Source organism: Felis catus, chromosome A3 (assembly GCF_018350175.1).
Source record: "Felis catus isolate Fca126 chromosome A3, F.catus_Fca126_mat1.0, whole genome shotgun sequence".
Taxonomy (NCBI): Eukaryota; Metazoa; Chordata; class Mammalia; order Carnivora; family Felidae; genus Felis; species Felis catus.
Genome location: NC_058370.1, coordinates 76,378,121 through 76,393,332, shown reverse-complemented (window position 1 = coordinate 76,393,332; position 15,212 = coordinate 76,378,121). Strand labels below are relative to the sequence as shown.

The window sequence follows — 15,212 nt, the reverse complement described above, 5'->3', positions numbered from 1 at the left end:
ATATCCTTGCCAGTATTTGTTATCTGGCATTTTTGATAGTAGCCTAACAAGTGTGAGTTGATATCACATTGTGGTTTTGATTTGCATTTGTCTGATGATTTAGCGATGCTGAGTACAATTTTATGTACCCGGTGGCCATTTGGATGTCTTCTTTGGAAAATGCCTATACATACCCTTTGCTCACTTTTCAACTGGGTTGCTTTGTTTTTGCTATTGAGTTACATGAGTTCATTTGCATATTTTGGATATATCCTCACTGGACATGTGGTTTGTACATGTTTTCTCCCATTCCATAATTGCCTATTCATCGTGTTGATGGTTTCCTTTAATATGAAGAGGCTTTTTAGTTTGATGCAGTCTCACTTGTTTATTTTTGCATTAGTTGCCTTTGCTTTTGGCGTTAAATCCAAAAATCACTGGCAAGACCAATGTCAAGTTTTCCTTACATTTTCTTCTAGAAGTTTTATGGTTTCAAGTCTTATGTTCAAGTCTTTAATCCATTTGGAGTTAATTTTTGTGTGTGGTGTAAGATATGGGTCCAGTTTCATTCTTTTCCATGTAGCTGTTAAATTTTCCCAGCACCATTAAAAAAAATATCCTTTTCCTATGTATATTCTTGGCTCCTTGTCAAAGATTAATTGACCGTATATGCATGAGTTTATTTCTGGGATCTCTATTCTGTTGCATTGATCTATGTTTCTGTTCTCATGCTAACACCATATTGTTTTGATTACTAGAACACTGTAATCCAGTTTGAGATCAGGAAGTGTGATGCCTCCAACACCATTCTTCCTTCTCAGGATTGCTATGGCAACTCAGGGTCTTTTGTGGTTCCAAACAATTTTTAGAATTGTTTTTCTATTTCTGTGAAAAAAGCCATTGGAACTTTGATAGAGACTAAGTTGAATCTGTTGACTGTTCTGGACAGTATGTACATTTTTACAATTTTAATTCAACCCATCAGCATGGAATGTCTATTTATTTGTGCCTTCTTCAATTTCTTTCATCAGTATTTTATGGTTTTCAGTATATAGATCTTTCATGTTCTTGGTTAAATTTATTCCTAAATATTTTATTCTTTTTGATGTGATTTTAAATGGGATTATTTTAATTTCTCTTTTCAATAGCTCATCGTTAGTATATAGAAATGCAACTGACTTTTCTATACTGATTTTGTATCCTGCAACTTTACTGAAATTCTTTATTACTTCATTATTACCATTATTACTTCTAATGGTTTTTTGGTGGAATCTTTAGCGTTTTCTGTATATAAGATCATGTCATCCCCAGAGACAATTTTACTTCCTTTCCTATTTGGATGACTTTATTTCTTTTTCTTGACAAATTGCTCTGAGTAGGACTTCCAGTACTATATTGAATAAAAATGGTGAGAGTGGGCATTCTTGTCATTTTCCTGATCTTAGAGGAAGAGCTTTCAGCTTTTCACCATCAATTATGATGTTGTCTATGGGCTTGTCATAACTGGCCTTTTTTATGTTGAGGTACGTTCCTTCTATGCCTAATTTTTAGAGACTTTTTAATCATGAAAAGATGTTGAATTTGTCAAATGTTTTTTTTTCTGCATCTATTTACATGATCGTATGATTCTTAGCACTCATTTTGTTAATGTGATGTATCACACTGATTGATTTGTTTATTTGAACCATCCTTGCATCCCAGGAATAAGTCTCACTTGATCGTGGTGTATTAACCCTTTAACATACTGTTCAAATTGGATTGCTAGTATTTTGCTTAGTATTTTTGCATCTACGGTCATCAGGGATATTGGACTGTAATTTTCTTTTCCTATAGCATCCTTACCTGGCCATGGTACCCCGGCAATGCTGGCTTCTTAAAATGAGTTTGGAAGTGTGTCCTTCTTCTATTTTGGGGGAAGAGTTTGAAAACAATTCATATGAATTCTTCTTTAAATGTTTGGTAGAATTCACCAGGGAAGCCATCTGGTCCTGGACTTTTCCTTGTTCCTTGCTAGTAATAGGTCTGTTCAGATTTTCTATTTTTCTGTGATTCGATCTTGGTAGGTTGCATGTTTCTAGAAATATATCCATTTCTTCTAACTTATCTAGTGTGTTGCTATATAATTGTCCATAGTAGTTTCTTAAGATTCTTAGAGGTTTTTTTTTTTTAATAAAAAAATGTTTATTTATTTTGAGAGAGAGAGAGAGCAGGGGAAGGGGAGAAAGAGAGAAAGAGAGAGGTAGAGAATCCCAAGCAGGATTTGTGCTGCCAGTGCAGAGCCCAATGAGGGCTCAAACTCATGAATCTTTAAATCATGACCTGAGCTGAAATCAAGAGTCAAACACTTAACCAACTAAGCCACCCAGGAGCCCCTAGAGTTTATCAGTTATAATCTCTCCTCTTTCATCCCTGACTTCATTGATATGGGTCTCTTTTTTTTTTTAGTCTAGCTAAAAGTTTGCCAATATTTTCTATCTTTTCAAAAGCCAGCTGTTTCCTTGATCTTTTCTATTCTTTTTGGTCTCTATTTCATGAATTTTGGCTCTGGAGTTTATTATTTTCTTCTTTCTACTAACTTCATGCTTACAAACTTTGTGTTTGTTCTTCTTTTTCTCGTTCCTTTAGATGTAAAGCTAGGTTGTTTAAGATCTTTCTTTTTTCTTAATGTAGGCATTTATCACTATAAGGTTATTTTTTGGAACTTCTTTTCTTGCATCCTGTAAGTTTTGGTATGTGTCTTCCCATTTTCATTTGTCTGGAGATATTCTTTGATGTGCCTTTTAAAAAAATATTTACTTATTTAAGTAATCTCTATACCCGATGTGGGGCTCAAACTCACAACCTCGAGATCAAGAGTGACATGCTCTACCAACTGAGACAGCCAGGTGCCCTTGTTGTCCCTTTTGATTTGGTAGTTCCTTTGATGTCTGTCCCTTTCACTAATGGTAGTCAGGAACATGTTGCTTAATCTCCACACATACGGGAAGTTTCCAGTTTTCCTCTTATAATTGATTTCAAGTTTCATAATGTTGTGGTTGGAAACGATGCTTGATATTTCAATCTTCTTAAATTTATTAACTTGTCCTGTGGCCTAACAAATGATCTGCTCTAGAAAATGTTCCATGTGTGTTTGAGAAGAATGTATATTCTGCTGCAGTTGGTTGGAATGATTTGTATATGTCTGTTAGTCCATCTGATCTAACATGCAGTTTAAGCCCAATGTTTCCTCATTGATTTTCATCTGGATGATGTATCCGTTGTTGAGAATGTATTGGAACCCCATATCACTGTATTGTTGTCTATAGGTGGAGTCTTTAATTTGTTAACTTATGCTTTATATACTTGGTGCTCCAATTGTGGGTGCATAACCAGTGGTCTTAATAGAGAGTTGTGGGCAGGATTCAAATAATCATAGAAGGCTATTGAACAAAATGGTAAAACAAACAACTAACGATCTTCACCAGCCTATATAACCCCCGTTTTTTTAGTTTGTTTTTTTATCTAATAATGTAGCATATGGCTTAAAATATTTATATTCTATGAGTATTGGATAAATTCTCTAAAATTCCCATATGGGGCGCCTGGGTGGCTCAGTCGGTTAAGCGCCCGACTATGGCTCAGGTCATGATCTTACGGTCCGTGAGTTCAAGCCCCGCGTCGGGCTCTGTGCTGACAGCTCAGAGCCTGGAGCCTGCTTCTGATTCTGTGTCTCCCTCTCTCTCTGCCCCTCCCCTGCTCATGCCCTGTCTCTCTGTGTCTCAAAAATAAATAAACACTAAACAAAAATTAAAAATAAATAAATAAATAAAATTCCCATAAAAGTTTTATCACTACTATCTATCAACATTATAGATCTTGATACAGTACTGAAGAAATTTAGGAGTGACTGCATTTAGTGGGTATAGATTTTGGTGTAAATAAAGTCACTAATTTGTCCCAAGTAATAAAAATGTTGATAAATTAATTTTATACAAATTAGGTCAAAGTGAGAGTTTCTATGAAGATATTATATTAGAAATACACAGTCTAGAATTCTGTTAAAGCAATTCAAGAAAGAAAGGACTGGGAAATATTGTCAAAGAAGATAAGAAAGGGAGGGAAGGAAGAAAATTTGTTGAGGTTCTAATTATGTGATGATCATTGGGCAAAGTATCTTTCACAAATTATCTCATTAAATCAAGGCCACCTCCCAGCCAGGAAGCTAAGCACCCCAGCAAGTAACCTGCCCAAGTCAGAACTAGTAATGGACAGACGCAGGATTCAATCCCATGCCTCTATGACATCAAAGTCCATTCTCCTTTTTTAATATAGTTTAGAATTTGAGGTTCTATCTATTTCTGAAATTTTGCTGAAGTTAAAAATAAGTTTGAGCAAAACTTAATCCACAATAAGGTTTGCAGTCTAAGTCCTATTTTTATGTGTCCTTGAGCTAAGAATGATTTTTACATTTTTATAGGATTATAAAAAAAAGAAAAGAAAGAAAGAAAAAGAATATGCAACAGAGACCCATATGTGGCCCACAGAGCTCATAAAAGCCTAAAATATTTACTATCTGGTTCTTTACAGAAAAAGTTTGCCAACCCCTAATCTAAAATAAAACTTGCTTTCCAGTTAACTTTTTAAATATTATCTCTTTTTTTTTCTATGAAATAAAAAATAACAACTAGTTAATATTTTCACTTTAAGTATGTACAATATCCCTAGTTTTAGACAAGCCTGTAGTAGGAAACTCAAGAGTACCAAGATCAGGTAGGAAATGATTATTTGCATTGTAATCATACTAGGCATAGCAAAATGTAAATATCTAGCTCCCTAATGCATTTTAAATGATTTTCTTTTTATGTGATTTTTCTGAATTTAGTAATCGTTTTTCTTTTCTCCACGAATAAAAGGAGAGCCCTGCCTGCTTCCCCTTTATTCTAATTCCATAGATCTATTACATTGTACTTTATTTCCACACGGTAGTCATTTTCTTCTTACCTTTCATAGATACGTATTATGGGTTGTTGTTGTTGTTTTCAACTTCATGAGGTGGGTAAGGAAAATGTGTCATTATGCACATTTAACAGATAAAAAAATAATGTGTTACACCCAGATAATGCAAATTACCCACACCAAATCCAGCTTCTACAAAAGTTTTATTGTTTTAGTGACTTTTTCAGGCTCCCTAATCTCCCCACCTCCAAAAAACGAAACAAAACAAAAAAACAAAAAAACAAAAAACAAAACCCACCTAATCTGAACTAAGGTTTACCTGGACTTTTGACTTTAATATTTTACTACTGAAAAGGTAGCGTGGTAGCCACTGAGGTCCAGTCCCACCCAGAAAGAAGGGACCTTTCGCCTGTGAAGAAGGCAATAAGCGGACAACCTCAACTGGCAGGTCCACTGGGAACTGTTACAGCGCGTGAGCCAAGGGCATGCTCTCCCTAGGCAGCACCCGCCACACAAGGAGCACAGGGGGGGATACCATGTGGCCATTTCTACCCAGGGGTTCTTCTAATGGGTACTCTCTGGTCTGGTGCTGCCTATCAGAGCTGTATCACAGTCTGAGCTCTCCCGGCCCAATCCTTCCTGCCCCCCTTTCCTCTTGTGGGGGTCACATGAACATCCCACTCTCAAAGCTTTCTTTGTCCAATCTTGCTTTTTCTCTTTTTCCCTCGCATGGATAATATACTTGCTTCTCCAATAAAGACCTTGCAATCCTAATTCTGTCTCAGTAGCAGCTCCTCTGAAAACTGGATTTGGCACAGGTGGTAAGTCATAGCTTTCATTAAAAGCACTAGGCAAATAAAGATGAAAAGCAAGTTAGACTTTGATGTCCATAAAAAATGCAACTTTCCTGTACTAACCAAGACTGTCTCAAACATCATCTTCCCCTTTAACCTAACCAGATCTGCACCCATACCACATTCTCAAGTTCTGCACTTAGTCAATCCTTTACGTCCCATCTCCTTTGTTTCCTGATGTGGTGAGGGTCTTATACCACTTTAATTCTCCAAATGGATAGGTAGAACTGATGATTACAGAACACCCTGCCATAACTCTTCTTTGCAGTGAATTGCATGGGAAGGGCCTTCATCTTCAATCAGGCACCCCTCTAGGGTGCCCAAAGTGCTCTTCTCTGCCTCCTACCACAACCCTGGCTCCACACTTCACAATTCCTGGGTTCACCACTCACACCTGAATCCTGGTATGTACATTCCTTTAACCACAAAGCAACTTACTGGGTTTTCATTTGTGTCCACATGGATTTACTATTTAAAAATGTACAGAATTATTTAGCTTTTCTTGTATTTAAGCCTTGGTGCCACATTTACCAGTTGTAAGCTCCAAGGGGAGAAGTGGCCAGGACAATGTTGCATACATATACTTTTGCATCTGTGACAGTACCTACTCTTAAGGCCTTCTGCACAGGCTGAAATAATTTTTTATTAATTTTTCTTGATGTTAATAATTGGAAAAATTGGAGTAAATTCTTTTCAATAGACATCTGAGTGCCAAGCATGATAAACTATTGAGAATCATATGTTTACAAAAAACAAAGAAAAACAAAAATGAGTGCATATGTATTGAATGCATATTTATTGAGTGCTTTAGAGAAGTCAAATCATTTAACCCTCATGACCCTAAAAGGAGATTATTTTAAGATGTCTTGAAGATGTGAAAACAGAATGAGTAAAGGTAGGTATTTTGTGCACAACAAACTTACAGTAACTGGCAAAGTTGAAAATGAACCTAAATCAGTCTGATCAGAAGTAGAGTTTTTTCCATATATCTCATACAAAGGAGAGATGACAGAAGTCTACCTACAGGTCTAAAGATAACATTACTTTGAGAAAAAGTGTAACAGATTTAAATTTAGTAGCACTTTATTATTTTTTTAATGTTTATTTTTGAGAGAGAGCACGCGCACGTGCGCATGTGCGAGTTGGGAAGGGGCAGAGAGACAGGGAGATACAGAATCCAAAGTAGGCTCTAGGCTCTGAGCTGTCAGCACAGAATCTGATGTGGGGCTCAAACTCATGAACCATGGAGCAAGGGGAAGTTATTTCTAATTGAAAGACTCAGAGAAAGAAACATTTGTGTTGGGTCTTGACAAATATCTAAGCTTTCCACAAATGGAGATAGGGAAAAGAAGTAACACAAGAAAGAAAACCAGAGTATGGGTCAATGCATGTTGGGAGTGCAGAGGCTACTGGAAATACAACAAAAGCCAGAAAAAAACTGGTTATCATCAGTTAGCACAGTTTCCAAAACCGTGCTAAGAAGCTAGAACACAATTTCAGTATGTAAATACAAGTCACCAAAGGCTTTTGGCAAGGAATAATATTATCAGTACTGGCAGCACCATGATGAGGAAAGGGAAGCAGAGAATTCATTTGGGAGAATATAACAATAGTCCGGGCAAAGGGTGATGGGAGGGTGGACTAGGGCACTGGTGAACAAAAGAAGGGAGACCACGGAGAACCACAGTTACTGGATAAGTGGATCAATGACAACTCTAAGAATGGTATGGTTGGCTGGTGAGGGAGGATTCGATGAATAAAGAATGCAGAGGAGGAAGAAGAAGTTTGGAAAGAAAATGATTTATTCATTTTTGTACCAAAAATAAACTGGTTGATTGGTGGCTAACAACCTCACCCAACCAGTTCCTGATTCTTTCAGTTTATGCAAATTTGAGGGACACACTCATAGTCGATGAAAAAAGTAAAGAACCTCTTTCCCATCAAGAGTCAAATCTGGCACCTTTCTGCTGCCCAAGCAACTGGGAATCCTAAGCAGCCACACTGGCTCAAATGGAAGCATTTCTCAACACTTGATGTGATGGACAGGAAAGATGTCAGCTGGAGAAGGGGTGCAAGAGATTATGGAGCTGAGAGAGAAGCGAGAAGCAAGACACAATTGTGAGCAAATATCACTGCTCAGTGGCATGTGACCACCCATTAAACCACGTTACTACTCTACCTCCACTTTGCATTTTCAGTATACATTAGAGATATATATTTAGCCCCCAAGATGCAATTCACTTTTCAAGAACTTAAATTTTTGTTATACAATCTCGTGTCTTATCATTTTTCACGCTATTTTATACAATTAAATCTTTTTAACTGGCACACCTTGCCGTATCAAGAAATGTGTCTCTTAAGCTCTCGTTGGAAATTACACTATGGAGAGAGAGAGTTACTATTCATGACTTTTTAAAGTGGAAACTTAAAAAAAAAACCACTCTTAAAACTCTAGTAAGAACATAGTCTTAGCAACTTTAAACACATTTTTTAAAAAGCCAGCATTTATCTTATTTGAATAGGGTATAATATTTCCCTATTCTATCAACAAGATACAATAGTGTGAAAATCTTCGCAGTAAACTAAGTGCTTATGAACTAATGAAAATCTCTGCATGCCAAAGCAGGAATGAAGCATGCAATGTGTAAGCAACGTGGCTCTGTTCACAAACATCACTCATGTCTGTTAAAAACCGACGTGTAACCTCATAGATGCTACTATGTTTTGATAGAAACCCGTGCTTTTTATTCTCTTATTGTCCAGTACTTTGTTTTTCAGCTTCTTTTTGTTTTTCTTTTTCTTCTTGTTTTTGCCAGTAATGTTGCATCACCACTACAGTCTAGACGAAATAATGCAACTTTTAAAAGGTTCCGACTTACTTTTCAAATGTGATGCTTATTAGAATCAGCATGAAATGTATTTTTCAAAACTATAGTCTGACCTTATCTGAGCTGTAAAAAGTCTGAAGCCTCTGTTTTCTGATGGCTGCAACATGCGATTATTTAAAAAAAAAAATGTGCCTTCTATGTTGGAGGTTTTTCCCTCTTAGATCTCATAAATACCTACTCTACTTCAAATCTGGAATTTTATCCTGTTTTCTTTATATGTAACATTCACTGAGAGTGAGAGACTTAAAGACACATCCATGAGGTTAACATATGAAGAGATGGCAGACGAGCTATGCCTCTTATCATCATCTCTTTACGGCATCTACTGCTCTGTCAGGCTCAAGTCCATGGCTCCTTTAAATGGAACTATAAATTCAAGCATCATAACAAAATCCTGAGAGGCACTTAGCAGTATTCTAAATGATATTAGCATTTTGAACCCATGACCTGTTTTTCTATTCCAGCTTAGTTTTTTTTTCCCCCTAAGCATTATGTGAAAGCCTATTTGATCAAATAGGGCTGTGACTTAATATGCTTTCCAGACTTTGGGGGAAATTCCCTCAATAGTTCATATGCTAGCAATTGCTTCTTTACTAAAAATGCCTTTCACCCACAAAAGAAAACCTTTCCAATTACAGTCTCTTTCCAATTTGTCCTTCTGACACAAGTTCTCAAGAATTGTATGAAAGAACCTACAGTACCCTTTCTTTCTAATTTCCAACGTGCTATCAAAGCACATAATTTGTGTCTGTCCTTTAACAAAATAAATAGGCAATGGAAGAGGAGAATCTGAATTGCATCCAATTTATGGTTTTCCTTTTTGTCTAAATCAAGTCTGAACTTAAGAGTTTTCAGCATGTCAGTAAGCATTCTCAGTGCTTGGTATATCTGTAAATAGTAGATACTCCAAAACGTTAGCTGATATAATTTAACTGTCATTGCTATAATATTATAAACAGGTTCACCACATGGAAGCTGTATCTACATAAAACACAGCTATCCAACATTCAAAATAGCCACCTGTTCTACTTTAACTGTAAATTCCAATGATTTCAAAGACAGTATTTGAGGTTGCCGACACCAACGCCATTCTTACATGCACAGTCCCTTGGGGTGCCAGTTTTTTAATAGCCTCTAAACAGGGGTACATCTTAACCCATCCAACTTATGCAGCTTAATGAGTTGATTCAGAATTCAAAAAGGCCATCTTCCCATAATAACTAAAAACAAAACAAAACAAAATAAAACCCCTATATATAGCCTTTTGTGAATCAGGATGCTCAAATATTCTTTGGTCAAGTATGCATCTGAAATAGAAATAATATGACCAATGGGACTCAGTAGGCACTCAATAAGCTTGTATTGATTATAGGAAAACACTAATTTTTCAACAGCATTAACTCTCTTGGGAACCATATTCTTGGGGATAGGTAATTTGTTAAATGGGCCATCCTATATTTACAGTGCATACACACTCATAAATGTAAAATCTTTTCCCTTACATAGAAAATAGACCCTGGGTGTTCTGTTTCATACAACTTGAGGGACATCTATCATTAAACTACACACCCGGGGAGAACTACACTTATTACATCCAATTCATTACCATCTTCTTAATATTTAACCAGAACATCATTATATCTTTTTTCATAAATCGAAAGAATTCTTGGAGAGCAAAATAAGATACGGTATTCTTTCAGCATAAGTATAAAAATAATAAAATTATTTTATAGCTATTATTTACTGAGTGCTTACTATGTGCCTGATATTTGCCTAAGCCTTTCACATTTTAAATCATTTGATTATTAAAATACCTCTTTGAGGGAAGATCTCTTATTAGCTTTAGATGTGGAAACAGCACAGGCAGGTAAAATAATATGGCAGAGAAAACAGAGCTAGTAAGAGGCAGGGCCCGAAGTCAAAGCCAGAGAATCTGATTCTAGAGCTCATATCCTCAAACCCTCAACTATTTCTACACTAAATCTGTATTGAAAGTTATGCGAATAGTTGCCATCTTTTTCTAATAAAACCTTTTTGCCTGGGATTAGGAAAAGGTAAACCACCCTTTTTTAGTATCTTCTGAACAAGGACATTTATTTATTTTTCTAAAGGTTCTTTTTTTTTTTTTAAGAAGCAGGGGAGATGGGAACAGGAGAGAGAGAGAGAGAAAGAGAGACAGAAAGAGAAAATCTTAAGCAGACTCCATGCTCAGTGTGGGAGCCCAGTGTAGGGCTTGAACCCATGACCCTGGGATCATGACCTGAGTTGAAATCAAGAGTCGGACGCTCAACTGACTGAGCCACCCAGGTCAGTGGCTCTAAACAAAGACATTTAGTTCCAGAACAAACAAGCAGTCTATTATCATGAAGATTCCACCACACATGGTCAAGAATTAACTGCCTGAGATCCCATGTGTAAGAATAAATTATGTTAGAAACACTAAGTGATTTGGCCCAGCCTGGAGTGGCCCTAGGCAAAACAAAAGTACCCTAGGGTACTTCTCTTTCCCCTCTGTTCTTAACTTTTTCCTCTTTCCATTCCCCCCCCCCCCCCATCCTGGTGCCTGAATTTTTTATTAAAATTGTTTGGAAATGTTCTTATATCAACTTCCACCCAAAGATTTGTCTATGTTCCTGTATTAGTTTTGCAGGGCTACTGCTATAACAAGGTACCACAAACTGAGTGGCTTAAACAAAAACAGAAATATATCATCTCATAGTCTTCGAGGCTACATGTCTGCCATGAAGGCGTTTGCAGGGTTGATCCCTTCTGAGGGATGTGAGGGATAATCTGTTCTATGCCTCTCGCCTAGCTTCAAGTGATCTCAGGTGCTCCAAGGTTTAGAGGAGGCATTCTTCCTATTTCTTCACACTGTCTTTCACCTCTTCATGTCTGGTTTCTCTCTGTGTCCAAGTTTCCCCATTTGTAATATCAACCATACTGGATTAGGGCCTTCTCTAATGACCTCTTGGTCACTCAAAAAGACCTTATTTCCAAATAAGGTCACATGCACAAATGCTGGGGGTTGGGACTTCAACATCTTTTGAGAGGACACAATTTAATCCAGAGCAGCCCCTATTTCTCAGTTTCTCTTCATGGATATGCTGGCAGAGCTCTATCTCTAAGAAAACACTGATAATGGCAATATAAAGTACTAATGATCTCTTGACACTGGATAGATTTCTCCCAGTAGGAGTTTAGTTGCTATATGTTACTGTACTCTATCCAGCTCTACTTGATTGGCTTTGCCTGTTACTCCTGAACATCGAATGACTAATTAATCAATTCATTTATGCATTAACCTATTCAATTACTCACTGTTCAGTCATCATTTATTTATTGAGTGCCTATTATATGCCATGCTCTGTGCCAGCTGCTGGATACACATCAGTGAATAAAACATAATCTCTGTTTTCTTGTATACAAGACTAGAAACTTGCTCTCCTGATGGACATTTAACTGAGAGAAATACGCTCACGTGGTTCTGTACCAGTGGTTTCCTAAGTGAGATTTGTAGCTTACAACCAGTCCTGTCCAGGAAGTAAGAGGCTATGAGAGCTAAAAGGGGTCCAAGAGATCTCATGATCTACGTCACTCAATTTATAGAAAGGAAAATTAGAGCACAGAAGTCTACTACAACAAGTAATTTTGTAAAAAGGAAAAAAGTGTTTAAGTACAATTAGAATAAAAATTGCTTATATTCCCATTTTCTAATGAATTTTAGGAGAAAGCAGAAAGAAAATAGAACGTATAAAATCATACCTGACATGAAGGAATGATGTTAATTTTGTTAAGTAATAGCATGGTGATAATACAGTGAATTGTCCTCGTTTTTTGAAAATGCATACATAAGTATTTAGAGATAAGATGACATGATATCTGTAATTGCTTTAAAACCTTTCAGCCAAAAAATAGATAAAATAAAATTTCAGAATGTTAATTTTTAAATCAAAGTGATGGGTATCTGGAGTTCTCTATTATTCAGTATGTTTCAAATTTTTCAAAACAAAAGGTTAAAAAAACTGTGTCCTCCTAAAGGCACAATTATCTACTTAACAGGTTCTCACTTGTCTCAGAGTCCCAGCACTGGGAAATAAGCTTCACAAAATATTAATTTTAAATATGGAGACCATGGCTTCTAAATTATAATTATTATGCTGTTTTCTTCAATATTTTCCACTCATCACCACCTTTCAATAACACTCCAGTAGTATATATTCATATTACTGTCATTTGCATAGTATTTTGAGTATGAATTATTTCTTTTTATATGGATCTAATCTGATTTAAAATCAGACATCTTAATATACACATGTTAAGAATAAATTTTGATAATAGGAACACTATTCAGTATCAGATAACAGAGCTAAAATACATTTGATTACTTCAATGATTTTAAAGTAATTTAATCAGAATGTAGTAAAACATAGCAGCATTAAACATTAAAGAATGCTAGATTGAAATAAAATTTGGAACTGACTTTATTTTTATTTGACAAATCATACTGAAAAAATCTCCAAATAGTAAGTTTGTAAAACTAATCCATGAGTAGAGATACACACACGGTATTACATCTTAAAAACATATTCAGATGACAAATTATGTTGAGACAAAAAAAAAAATTCAGTGAAAGTGTGTATTTTACAAACAATTCCATTAACATAAAACTCATAAAACTTTAAAAGTTCAAGTAACTAAAATCATAGGAATAAATTTCAAAGTCCCTTTGCTCAACTAAAAATGTAGAGCAGAACCTCACTAGGAAGAAAGAAAATGACGTGCATGCTATTGCACGTTACAAGTGACTATAAACACCACCATGTTATTTAATCTACAGTATAATCCTATCCATGTGATACCAAAATACTTTAAAGTAGCCTTACCAGCTGTACCATCTGGTAATATTATGGTATCATCAAGCTAAGACATACAATACCACTCCAAAGATAATGAAATACAGAAGTATATCACCAGGACTAAATTTTATAAATGTTCAACAAAGGAAATGCTGCCTCTAAAAATGGTACCATATTATGTGCATATACCATGAAAAATTCTTACAAACACACATTTGCACTCCATCTTACAAGAAACTGTAACTGATAAATGGATTATGTTAGAATTCCCTCTAGCAAACAGCGAACAAGCAACTTTAATGAGGCTTATGACCCTACCCTATGGATGAAAGTGAGCATTTTGCCACCAGATACAGGTCAGGTACTACAATTCCCTCTCCCAGATCATTAAGGTTTTTTTGTTTTGTTTTGCTTTTCTAAATTTGAGCTTTTTAACTTCCTTAGCTATGCAACAATAAGTGGACGCTTTGGAAACATTATAAGAAACATTACCTTCTGCAATGAGCATTAAGCATTTGGAAACATGTTTTCAGAGAATCACAGAATTTTAGAGCTAGAAGGAAATTTTAATATCACTCAGTCAAAGGCTTACATTTTATAGATTGGAGAGCTAACATCCTCACAGGTTAAATCATTTGCCGAAGGCTGCAAGCCTGCTCAATGTTAGGGCTGAGTCTGAAACCTCATCTCCTGACTTTCAGTCCAACACAACTCCCAGTAGTCAAGCAAGTGTTTTTAAAAATCACAAGTTTCCTAAGCCATACTCCAGATGCTGACACGCAGAACTGTTTTCTCTACCTGTGAGGGCCTTTCTCTTTCACTTACCAGGCAGCTTTGGGACAGAGACACATGGAGTGTGGTGGGGTGGAGGCCCTGAAGAGTCAGGGTGCTCTGGGCACTAAGAGAGATGACAGGCATTGCATCAAGACTATCCTTTCGTCCTGAGAGGTCAATAAAGTATTTCCTGAGGGGTAATTACAAAAGCAACACTAACCTAGATGCTGTGAGAAATACAAAAGAAGGGAAGTATACATATCTACATGTCTCAAGGAGTCCATTCTAGTTCATAAGACAATATGAAACAACTAAGACTTGAGGGCTCATGTGTTTAAAAAAAACATTAGAAGCTAAAGGAAATTGGGAATCAGTATAAACCAGAATCATCAAGAAAGACTTCATGTAAAAGCAGGGTTATAAGCTGGTGCATGAAAAAATGATGTGCTTCCATTAAAAGATGCTCAACATCACTGATCATCATGGAAATGCGGAAATGCAAATCAAAATGACAGTGAGATATCCCCTCACACCTAAAATCAACAACACAAGAATGACTAAAATCAACAACACAAGAAACAACAGGTGTTGGTAAGGATATAGAGAAAGGGGAATACTTTTGCACTATTGGTGGGAATACAAACTGGTGCAGCCACTCTGGAAAACAGTATGGAAGTTCCTCAAAAAGATACAAATAAAACTACCCTACAATCCAGGAATTGCACTACTAGGTATTTACCCAAAGAATACAAATATGCCAATTCAATGGGATACATGCACCCCAATGTTTATAGCAGCAGCATCTACAATAGTCAAATTATGGAAACAAGGCAAGTGTCCACTGACTGATGAATGGATAAAGATGTGGTAAAGAGTGCCTAGATGGCTCAGTTGGTTAAGTGTCTGACTTTGGCTCAGGTCATGAT

The 15,212-nt window shown here is 36.3% G+C and overlaps 1 protein-coding gene across 9 annotated transcripts in view; it reads right to left on the bottom strand.

Annotated features, from left to right (window-relative positions):
- The window catches only part of VRK2 (VRK serine/threonine kinase 2), a 103,926-nt gene that overhangs the window by 40,550 nt on the left and 48,164 nt on the right, over positions 1–15,212 (bottom strand). For 8 of the 9 annotated variants that reach the window (XM_023251682.2, XM_023251681.2, XM_045054241.1 and 5 more), the window contains one exon: positions 12,419–12,553. The exons of the other annotated variant lie outside the window; for it this stretch is intronic. In XM_023251682.2, the coding sequence (XP_023107450.1) occupies positions 12,419–12,553 (135 nt within the window). The remainder of the gene's footprint in view (positions 1–12,418; positions 12,554–15,212) is intronic. 9 annotated transcript variants of the gene reach the window in all.